General features: G+C 39.3%; 1 protein-coding gene across 5 annotated transcripts in view; it reads left to right on the top strand.

The window, feature by feature from the left end:
- Positions 1 to 10,052, top strand: part of CAB39L (calcium binding protein 39 like) — a 144,183-nt gene extending 134,131 nt beyond the window's left edge. For all 5 annotated transcript variants that reach the window (XM_016205452.2, XM_016205454.2, XM_016205451.2 and 2 more), the window contains one exon: positions 7,663 to 10,052. In XM_016205452.2, the coding sequence (XP_016060938.1) occupies positions 7,663 to 7,842 (180 nt within the window). In that variant the 3' untranslated portion in view covers positions 7,843 to 10,052. The remainder of the gene's footprint in view (positions 1 to 7,662) is intronic.
- Positions 10,053 to 12,098: the final 2,046 nt, after the last annotated feature.

The following is a 12,098-nucleotide window of genomic DNA, read 5'->3' as shown; positions in this document are numbered from 1 at the left end:
AGTGGCTTTTCTATAAAACAGCCTGCCATGGCTCATGCTTCGGACTTTACTAAATTCTCTCAAAGGTCCACAAACCCCAAACAAGCAGTATCTGGTCTCAGTGTGCTCCTTACTTCTTACTAAGCAGCCCCAAGCCATGCATTAGTGGCAGCTGGCCTCAATTCACAGCTTAACCTCCCTCAGTGACCTCCAAGCCCAGCACAAGCAGCAACCATCTGAAGATCACTCTGTAGCTCATATTAAGTGGCTCTGGGCATGGCACAGGCAGTGGCTTACTTTGGCCTACACCTGACCCCTTCCTAAGAGATCCCAGAACAAGCACACCCAGCGGCCAGCTTCAGACCACACCAGAGCACCACCCAACCACCTCCACAAACAACACACCCGAGGGTGGATTCAGCTGGTATCAGAGCCCTGTTAAAGGGAATCCTCTGCAGGGTCAGCCCCTGCACAACAGCTCCTCCAGTGTAGTCATGGTCAGTCCTGAGGGTCAGTGTCTCTCATTGGCATGTCAATAGCAATCAAGGCTCAACAACAACAGGAGGGCACACACACAACTCACACAGGAAAGAACCTGGAGTACCTGGCTCACGTGAACAGGGAGGTTGCAACACAGGCCCCACAGGATACCTACTACATAAGGCCACTCTACCAAGACTAGGAGATAGCTCTACTTAATACATAGGAAAAAAAACAGGGAGGCAACCAAAATGAGGAGACAAAGAAACATGTGCCAAATGAAAGAACAGAACAAAACTCCAGAAAAACAACTAAACAAGATGGACACAAGCAATCTACCAGATGCAGAGTTCAAAACACTGGTTATAAGGATGCTCAATGAACATAGGGGAAGAGTAGAGGGAATCAATGAGAACTTTAACAAAGAGATAGAAAACATGAAAATGAACCATTCAGAAATGAAGAATACATTAGAAGGAATCAATAGTAGATTAGATGAAACAGTGGATTGAATCAGCAATTTGAAAGGCAAGGAAGCAGAAAATACCCAATCAGAACAGCAAAAAGAAGAAAGAACCCAAAGATATGAGGATAGTTTAAGGGACCTCTGGCGACACCATCAAGCATACCAATATTTGCATCATAGGGGTACCAGAAAGAGAAGCGAGAGAGCAAGGGATTAAGAACCTACTTGAAGAAATGATGATGGAAAATTTCCCCTAACCTGGCAAAGTAAATAGACACATAAGTCCAGGAAGAGCAAAGAGTCCCAAACAAGATGAACCCAAAGAAGCCCCCACGAAGACACATCATAATTAAAATGCCAAAGATTGAACACAAAGAAAGAATCATAAAAGCAGGAAGAGAAATGCAGTTATTGACATACAATGGAGCTCCCATAAGACTGTCAGCTGATTTCTCAACAGAAACTTTGCAGGCTAGAAGGGATTGGCACAAAATATTCAAAGTCATGAAAAGCAAAGACCTACAACCACAATTACTCTACCCAGCAAAGCTATCATTTAGAATTGAAGGTCAGGTAAAGAGCTTCCCAGACAAGAAAAAGCTAAAGGAGCCCGGCCGGGCATGGCTCAGCGGTTGAGCGTCGACCTAGGATCCAGGCGATCGGGGTTCCATTCCCGGTCAGGGCACGTGCCCGGGTTGTGGGCTTGATCAATGACTCTCTCATCAAATAAAAAAAAAAAAAAAAAAAAAGAAAGAAAAAGCTAAAGGAGTTTGTCACCACCAAACCAGTATTACCAGAAATGTTAAAGGGACTTCTTTAAGAAGAAAAAGATTTTAAAAATATGAATAATAAAATGGCAACAACTACATACCTAAATCTATAATAACTTTAAATGTAAATAGATTAAATACTCCAATCAAAAGACATAGGGTGTCTGAATGGATAAGAAAATAAGACCCAGATGTATGCTGCCTACAAGAGACCCACTTCAAATCAAAAGACACACAGACACTGAAAGTAAAGGAATAGAAAAAGATATTTCATGAAAATGGAGGCAAAACAAAAAAAGCTGGATAGCAACATTTATATCAGATAAAATAGACTTTAATACAAAGGGTAGGCCCTGGGCAGGTAACTCAGTTGGTTAGAGCGTTGTCCCCATACACCAAGGTTGTGGGTTCAATCCCTGGTCAGAGCACATACAGGTATCAACCAATGAATACATAAATAAGTGGGACAACAAATTGATATCTCTCTCTCTTTCTCTCTCTCCTTCCCCTCTCTCCATCTAATAACCAATCAATAAATAATTTTTAACAAAGGCTATAACAAGAGACAAAGAAGGACCCAGCAATTCCACTTCTTGGTATTTTTCTGAAGAAACCCCAAACAGTAATTCAAAAATTCATAAGCATCCTTATGTTCATTGCAGCATTATTTACAATAGCCAAGATATAGAAGCAGCCTAAGTGTCCATCGATAGATGAATGGATAAAGAAGTAGTCTATATACAATGGAATATTACTTAGCCACAAAAAGATTGAAATCTTGCCATCTGCAACCACATGGATGGACCTAGAGGGTATTAAGCTAAAGACAAATGCTATCTAATTTCACTTATTTGTGGAATCAGAAAAACCAAAATAAATGAACAAACAAAACAGAAATAAACTCACAGATACAGAAAACATTTTGATGGTTGCCAAATGGGAGGGATAAGTGAAAAAGAGGAAGAGAATAAGGTGTGAAAAAATTCAGTTATAAAAACAGTCACAGGTATGTAAAGTACAATATTAAGAACATAGTCAATATTGCAGTAACTATGTTTGGTGTCAGATGAGTACTAGACTTATTGGGGTAATCACTTTGTAAATGTCTAGTCACTATGTTGTACACCTGAAACTAATATAATATTCTAAATTACCGTAATTGAAAAATAAATTATTTTAAAAAATAAAAGCTAAAATGGCCAACAATAACAAAAAACTTACTATGAACTTGTAATAAATGAAGACAGTATTGTATTGGCACAGAGACAGACAAATAGGACAACAAAACAGAGTAATGAACCCATAAATAAACCTTAGTAAATATCAAACCTGATATTTGATAGTGGAAAGATTGTAAAAATAAGTGAAGAAAGGATTAACTATTCAATAAATGGTTCTAAGGTAAAGGATTGTCCATAAAGAAAGCTCTGTCTCCCATTATACTTAGAAGTAAATTCTAGGTAAAGATTTACACTTGAAAAGCAAATTTTTTTTAACTTTTAGAAGAGAAAATAGGAGACTGTCTTTATGATTTTAGGGTGAGAAGAATTCTTTAAAGAGAAATAAAAATCATAAAACATAATAGAAAAATGTTAATAAATTTGACCACATTAAAATTTAATACTTCTGCTGAAAAAGACATCATAAGCCAAGTGAAAACACAGGATAGAATATGATACATATAACTTATAAATCATTAAGAAAAAGACAAACAATTCAGTAGAAAAATGGGCAAAGGATACAAGTTGATAATTGCAGATGAGGAAACCTAATTGTCCAATAAATAGGTGAAGATGCTCACCTTACTAATAATCATGGAAATGGCCGCTAAAATAGCCATATCACTTCACATTCTTCATATTGGCAAAAATGTTTAAGTCCAACAATATCAAATTTTTGTAAGGTTGGAGGGTTGTGGGAACTCATACACTGTAAATTGGTACAACAACTTTGGAGAGCAGTTTAGCAAAATTAAGAATTGAAAGTGTGCATACCCTTCAACCCTGAAATCTCATTCTAGGTAATTGCTTAGAGACAGTCTTACACATGTGCATAAGGAATCATGTACAAAAATGTTCATTGCAACATTGTTTAGAATGGTGTAAAATGAGGGGAAAAAACACATAAATGGGCATCAAAAGGAAACTAGAGAAATAAAAAATGTGACAGTCATATAACTGCATATATTAATGGGTTAAAATTAATAGAGTTTTATGAGTCAGTGTGGATAAACCTCAGAAACATTGAGTGGGGTAAACAAATAGTACAAGGATGTTATTTAAAGTTTGAAAACCTTCAAGAACAATACCATGTGGGAATTCACATATATGCAGTTATAGTCTAAAAACCTGCAGGGGAGGGTTAGGAAAGAAAATGGTATCATGACAAAGTGTGAAATAGCTTTTAATTATATCTGTACTATTTTATTTTTTAAAACCTCAATTATTCCTATACTCTTCTCTGTTAGAATTATTTCATAAAAAAATAAGCACAAATTTGATGAAACAAAAACAGACTGCTGTAGGATTGGAGAATGCATATATAGTATAAAATGATAGACCCTCTTAAGACCCATTTGACTAAAAGGGTGTGTGTCATGTCATTCAGCTTCCCTGGAATTTTTATATCTCATCCTACAAGAGAACAAGCTTTATATAATTGTGCTCAAAAATGCACAATCATAAAAGGACTCAGTGGGTGGCAAATAGAAATAACCTACTTTTGTCCTTTGAGATCAGAATTTGGATCATCTAATGATTGGACAGAGTAGGTACATTTAAAAATAGTTGATGCTTGTTTATTTGCATGTGTATATAAACTGGTCCTACCCTGTACACCAACTATGTTCCTTTCACTGAAATGTGAACTGAATTGTTTACTTGCCAAAAATAGTGTTTTGCTATTTAGAAAAAATAACAGCTAAGTCCTAGAGTTTTTTCACAATTCTTTATTAATAGTTTTTTCCCAAAAAACACCTTCCATAAGGTGCAGAAAATGTGGAACACATTACTAAAAATGTCTTTGCCAGATTATTAGTGTCTCATTTTCATTAGCTTGCTGACAAGCTCAAGGACTGGAATGAGATGCCATTTCACGTGCTTTCTCCTGTTGACAGCAGGATGGTGTGGTAGGAAAGAACTGGATGGAAGTCAGGAGCCCTGGGTCTTTGTTCTGGCTCAGTTGCCAGCAGTGACTTTGGGCAAATCCATCTGGATCCATTTCTTCACTTGCAAAATGAGTAACATAGAAGTCTAAAGTCTAGGTTCAGGTGACCTTTGTCTCTTTCAGTCTTGGCTCTCCCAGAGATGTGCCCATTGTGAATGAAGGAATCATCTATGAGCTGGTCTTCCTTTCTCTTCTCTGTTAACCTCCCACCATGGCAAAGGACATGTTCCCACCTCCCACCAAACCATGTAGGGGTGTGGGTAGTCTGGGCCGCCTTTTGGCTCCCCTCTCAGAGCTGCTGGAACTTGGAGATGACCGATGCCAAAATTGTTCCTAAGTGTATTACTCTGTCACTCACATCCTAGCAGTTGGCCACAATAGCCATTTTTATGAAAACAAGAATCTCTCTACCCTAGCTTATTCCAAAATTCAAAGGCCAGCTTGATAATTCACCTAAAAAACAGTATACAGAACAAGAAACATCCTAGTTGAAAATAATTTCCATGTGGCCTTACTGGAAAGAATGCAGAATTACACATTAATTTGGTGAAAGACTAACCATAAATTACCCACTTCTTTAAGGACCCTTTTTTTTTTTTTTAAAGCAGGCCAACTACCCCAGTCACAATGTGCCATATCTAAGCCTACTGATGGAGAAAGCGATTGAGACCAAGTGAATTTTTGAATCATTATGAGCTGATATAGTAATAAAACTTTTTCTGATATTTTTAACAGTACACTGAAAAAGTGTTTTTATCAACTAATATTTCATCAACTACTTTTAAACAGTGTCAGAATATTCTAAATATTGTATTGCTCATATTTGTATTCATTTGGGATGGTGAACCTTTAGCATAAAAAGGTCTTATTTTACACTTGCACAGAATGGAATTTTTTTTTTTTTTTTTAGTAACTTCTATGTAACTATAACAAGAGCCCCAATTTCAAATCCATGTACAAATCACTTGGTTTGGAATTCAACCTAGTACATGTGGTATATTACATTGATTTTATTATGTTGAGCCAACCTTATGTTTCTGGAAAAAATCCCAGTTGACCATGGCATATAATCCTTTTTAATATGATGCTATACTAGGTTTGCTTGTATTTTTGTTGAGGATTTGTGCATCTTTATTCATAAAGGATATTGGTGTGTAGTTTTCTTGTGATATCTTTGTCTGGTTTTGGTATTACGGTAATGCTGGCCTCACAGAATGAGTTAGGAAGTATTCTTTTCTCTTTTATTTTTTTTGGAAAAATTTGAAATGGATTAGTGTTAATTCTTTAAAATTTTGTAGAATATACCAGTGAAATCACCTGGTCCTAGGCTTTTCTTTGTTGGGAGGAATTTTTTTGTTGTTGATTTTTTGTTTGTTTGTTTAAAATTTTTTATTTTTAATATATCTTTATTGATTTCTGAGAGAGGAAGGGAGAGGGAGAGGAAGAGATAGAAACATCAAGGACGAGAGAGTCGTCATCGATTGGCTGCCTCCCGCACCCCCCCCCCCCGACTGGGGATGGAGCCCGCAACCCGGGCATGTGCCCTGACTGGGAATCGAACTTCTATCTCCTGGATCCTAGATTGATGCTTAACCACTGAGCCACGCCCGGCCGGGTGTTGGGAGGATTTTGATTATCGATTCAATCCCCTTATAGAAATTTTAAAAAGATTATAAGAGAATACCATGAATAATTGTACATCAATAAATTAAATAACCTAGGTAAAATGGACAAATCCCTAGGAACACACAAATTACCAAACTGACTCAAGAATAAATAGAAAATCTCATTTATAGACTAGCTCTCATGTCACCTTCACCATGAGCCCTTTCTGTTCCAAACACAGAAATCTAATGTAATCTCCACCTTCTTTGAACATCTGCAGCCTTTCATTCCCTCCTCATAGGTTCTTAACATCTTTGTGTAGTTTTCTCCCTCCCCATACTACTGGGTTGGGGAACCTTTAGGGCTCAACCTTGTACCCCCATAAGCAATCTTTGTTCCTAGTGTGTTGAGAGTAGAGTTGTGCACTGTTGGAGGTAATACAAGATATGGAGGCAGGGGCAGAGGGGCTGGTGGCAAAGCACTCAGCATTTTGAAGAATGAGGAGTCCAGGACATGGAGAGCTCAGAGAGCTATATAGGTGTCAGTACCTTTATGGGTATTCTGCTCATGTAATCATATATGTAGCATGTAACAAGAAAGTATGTTCATTGCAAAATAGCATATCAATCGGTATACTTTTGAGTGATTGTGCCCTGTTATTATAGTTGTTGCTGCCTTTTGTAGTATAGCTAAGTTATTAGTTCAGGATCGCGGTTTCAACCAGGAGTACATATAAGAATCTTTGTGGAGCTTTAGAAAAATACAGAATGCCAGACCTCTAGCCCAGATCTGCTGAGTTAGAATCTCTGGGAGGTGGGGCCTGGACAGTTGTAAACTATAAAGCTCCACATACACAAGAAAACAGTAGTGACCTCCAGGGAGGGAAGGTGAGGGGAAGACTTTTCACCTTTGCCCTTTTAGAATTTTGAGCCAGATGAGTATATTTAATATATTATATTCCATATATAATTATTTATTTAATTATTTAAAATATATAATTATAATATATAATTTTAAATATTTTTATATAATATATAGAAAATGGATATGAGTGAGGAATTATGGATTTTCCTTAATAAGGAAGTACGATCCAGGCTTTCTATATTATACTAACACGAGTACCACATGAACAAATGGGATCCATGCTGTCTCTGGCGTGCATTCCTTGTCTCTATATTTGTTTCTTTTATGTTTCAGGTGTTTGTGGCCAGTCCTCACAAAACACAGCCTATTGTGGAGATTCTGTTAAAAAATCAACCCAAACTCATTGAGTTTCTGAGCAGCTTCCAAAAAGAAAGGACGGACGATGAGCAGTTCACTGATGAGAAGAACTACTTGATTAAACAGATTCGAGACTTGAAGAAAACGGCCCCTTGAAGTCTCACTCAGTTCCCTGCCAGTCACTGTCTCGTCTGCTTAGTTTGTACAAAAAGTGTCATTTCATAAAGTAATCACTCTTGGGAAGGCTTTAGAGGTACCTATTTTTTCTCAATTTATTTTCAGCATAGATGGAATATAAACATTTGAATGAAAAAATTAACCTAGAATAATATATTCATTTTAATCAAGTCTGTGATTATGTGACATCAGAACCATTGTATTAGACACTGATAAAAGCAATTGTAACCCTTTGTTGATGAAAGGCACCTGGGCTGTGGGCTTGCAGACCTGAGCTCTCAGTCCCCATGAGCCCCTAAGGAGGAACCCAAGTGATGGACCACTGAGTCCTCAAAGAGAATTAAATTCTCAGAGGAAAGAAGGGAATGGGGCAGAAGGCACAAGACTGTTTTACTTATCTGCACTTAGGCAAAATTTCTTAAGGCACTGAAAGATCTGAAAAAATAAGACCCATGTTTTCAGTCATTACATATTCTTGTTCCCTACCCATATCTTTTCTTTTTTTAAAAATATGTTTTCATTGATTTTTATAGAGGGAGAGGGAGAGAGAGAGATAGAAGCATCAATAATGAGAGAGTCATTGATCAGCTGCCTCCTGCGTTCCCCCTACTGGGGATCGAGCCCAAAACCCAGGCATGTGCCCTGACCAGGAATCGAACCACAACCTCTTGGTTCCTGGGTCGACGTTCAACCACTGAGCCACACCGGCACTCCCTGCCCATATCTTCTAACTCTAATTCACGGTTCCTGAGTTCCTAGGGAATCGATGCCCACCTCCCTGCTCAGCCTTCCTTTCTGCTCACTGTCCCACATTACATCCCAAGGGATGTCCTCAGCACACCTGACTCCTGTCGCGCACGCACAAGCACACATACCATCTGCAGTAGGGATAGCTCAGAACCAAGGATTTCCAAGGGGTACAGAGGACCCATGTGGTGTGACCTGCTCACTTGAGAACTTGGAACAGATAGTTAAGAACCACACTTCTAGCTACAGTCATTGATATTTCACACTGACTTCTACAGCATTCATGAATGTTTGGAATATTTCATTCATAATTGTTATTATGGAAAAAGTGCTTTGTGGTGAAAGTGTGTTTCAGAGTAGGAATCATTGCATTAGGATGCCTAGCATATACAAAAACATGAGTCCAGAGGGTGGCACAGGCCTTTAAACCACTTTTATACATAAAGGAACATTGCCGTTGGGGTGGGGGGACAGATGATTAAATGCATGAAAAGTTGTCAAATGACTAAAAAAAATTATTCAGTTTATTTTCTAATAAGCTGTCACTCTTGATTTCCTATTAATGTATTCAGTGAAAAGGTAGAAAAATTGTAAAATGTTGGTCCCAAATACTCTCTTGCTGTTTCCAAATCATGAGTTATTGTCTTCTGTAGCAGCCTTCACGCTTGCAATATTGGGTGTTGTGTTCTTCAACCAGATGTGTCTCCACCCAGAGAGGGAAAGATCCCTCTCCAGGGTCAGTGCCCTCTGTAGTCTTTGCATCTGAAGAATTTCCTAGCAGGGTTTCACCCTTCTTGGCTGGGACACAGGTTCATGTTCTTCTCTGCCCAGCGTGGAATCCTGAGGCAGATGGTGTAGGACCCAGGGGGCCTTCTGGTGGCAGCTCTGGCCAGTGCTGCAGTGGGAGGGTCAGCCGGCAGCCCAGCTGATGCGCTGCATTCTTTAGTCCCTGAAGTCTGATTATGTTTTACAACATTCCCAGACAGTCCAAAGTCTATTGGAGTTTGTCTGTTCTGGTTTCTTATTTGATTAAAAGAGATGAGTGTAAATATATATTTTAAAGAACAAAGGCACAATAACCATTTGAAATTTATTTGGTTGCTTAAGTACTGTCCCACAACATCATGGGACATGTGTTTTCAATCGCAAAACAAGGCCTTGGTATAATCCTTTTTTGATAAATAAAATATTTTATTTTCTCTGGGTTTGAATTAGGTCTTTCCTAGGAACCCCTAGTTTAGTACAAACAGAAATAGAAGATGAAGTAGCTGTGGTTTTGTTGTAATACAAATTTGTAAATTATTAATGTGAAAGAGGGAGCAAGAAGCTCACAGTCAAAATATGCTTGCACAAAATTCACTGTAAATATTGTGAGAATTGAATTTTGAAAAGGTCATATTTAATAAACTATTTCAAATAAAGACTGACTAAATAAAAAGGTCCCTCATATTCCATGGTTGGTTTGCATGTCCCGTGTCTATGTTCTTGTCAGCGCCCCAAACAGGAAAGGCCCAGGCGGAGCATGGGTGGCCTCTTGGTGGGCATTCGGGCCGACCAGAGGCCCACACCGTCGTCCTGTGCGCTGCACTGTCGGCACTGTCCAAATGGTGCTAACTGCCAGTAACTGACACCTGCCAGGCACTGAACATACACATCACACCAGCACTTCCTCAGCCATTCCCATTTTATATTTGAGGAAACTGAGGCTCTAACCGTCCCAGATAGCATGGGCTGGACCTGGAATACAAACCCACAGTGGCCTGAGGCCAAATTCCTGCTCTTCCCTCTTTTAGCCTCAAGGCTGTGAAGTAGGGAATGTCTAGAGTGTCCGGAACTATGTGCCCTCCCCCACTGCTGCCTGGGAGGCATCTGGGGGTTAAGGTCCTAGAGTGAAGCCAGCAGGAATTGAGATCATAATGTTCTTGGACAAGGCTCTTGGCTAAAGCCAGGCATCTGCTCAAACCTTAGGATTACTCTTGGAGAAAAGGCGGAGTGACACACAGCCCTTGTCCCACTGTTCTTGACTGCCAGCCTCCATGGGTGCATATCCTTGTAGGGCTCCGGGAGGAAATAGGTGCTGGGGAGGGGTGGGTGAGCTTTCCAGAGAACTCTGTCACTAGCCAAACCGGTTTGTCTGTATGAGACACAGCTGCTCTGAGCCAGTGTGCAGTCTGGAAATTTCCCAAGACCCAAAAGTGATTATAATAATGTGAATGAAAATAAAATAGAAAAATTACTAGGATTTTTTAATATGAAAAGACAGTGGTTTCAAAATAGATTTACGGATCTTTCTAGGCTATTATATTAAAGGATATTAAGATTTCTATATCTTTTACTTGTTTTTTCTGTTCTGTTCAAAAGGCCATTGTACATATGGCATGGATAATCACCTTTTCCTTCATGTCCTTTCAGGAGGATTTGGCTGTTGGAGTGAGCGCCCATAGCTGGATAAAGGTCTGAAACATATTAAAAAGACCTTGAAAAGCTAGACTTGATCTTGAAAAGATCAGATGGATATGAACAAAATAACTTTGTTTTAAAATATGGAAAGGGCGGTTATGTAACTGCAGTAATGAAAGCAAAGTAAAACAGAATGACCAGCCTCGCCTGCACTAGGCCTCCAGACACCTCACTCAGTTAGCATGTCAGCCTCCTAAGCTTTGTGGAGAACGCTACTCAGAAAGGGTGAGTAATTCGCTCCAGGTCAAACATCTGGTGGCCGCAGCAGGATTTAAGGCCAGGCCCCACCCAGAAGTCTATATCTTTGCAAAATGGGCTGCATGTCCAGGCCACCTCCCTCAGGCCTGCTCTCCACCCCAGGGGCAGACACTTCATTCATTGTGGCTGCCAAGGAAAAGAGAATCCTGGAACCCAGTGCTACAGGATGACTCAATGGAAAGAGTTCAAAAGCTATATTTAAGGAGGCTAACTGCTCCACTTGGTTGTCTGATGTTTGGAAGACCAAATGAGAATTATGTATAAGACAGGGAATTCAGCCTTGAATTTCTCCATCACTGAACAGTCTCTTGACTACACAGATATTAATTTCAAACTGCACTTCTGCACCTGCTTTGTTTTCTTGGCTTGCCTTTTCAGTTGGACATATTAGCTTAGATTTCCTGATAGGAGCCCAGCCAGTCATTCCTGCATTTCACATTCCTCAGTGGCCCACCACCAGGGAGTTACCATGAGGCAGCAGTTGTGAGGAAGGTGTCCCTCTCATTCCTGTTGGGGTCACTTGTGCCTCATCACTGCCTCTCAGGCAGGAGGGTGTACACATAGCAATACCCTCAAAGTCACAAAACCACACAAAAAGTCCCAACCCCTTTACCACTAATTCAATGTCAGTTGTAAGTTAATCACTACACTATGAGCCATTATGTTATTTTTAAAAACTGTGAACATAGGGGCCCTTTGGGAAAATGTTGTAATACTCATTAATTTACCCTTTAGAGAAGGTTGGAAAAAATTAGTTCCCCTAGTTTTAG

Source organism: Miniopterus natalensis, chromosome 2, assembly GCF_054644295.1.
Source record: "Miniopterus natalensis isolate mMinNat1 chromosome 2, mMinNat1.hap1, whole genome shotgun sequence".
Lineage (NCBI taxonomy): Eukaryota > Metazoa > Chordata > Mammalia > Chiroptera > Miniopteridae > Miniopterus > Miniopterus natalensis.
Note: the sequence above shows the minus strand (reverse complement) of the source record. Positions and strands in the feature narration are given on the sequence as shown.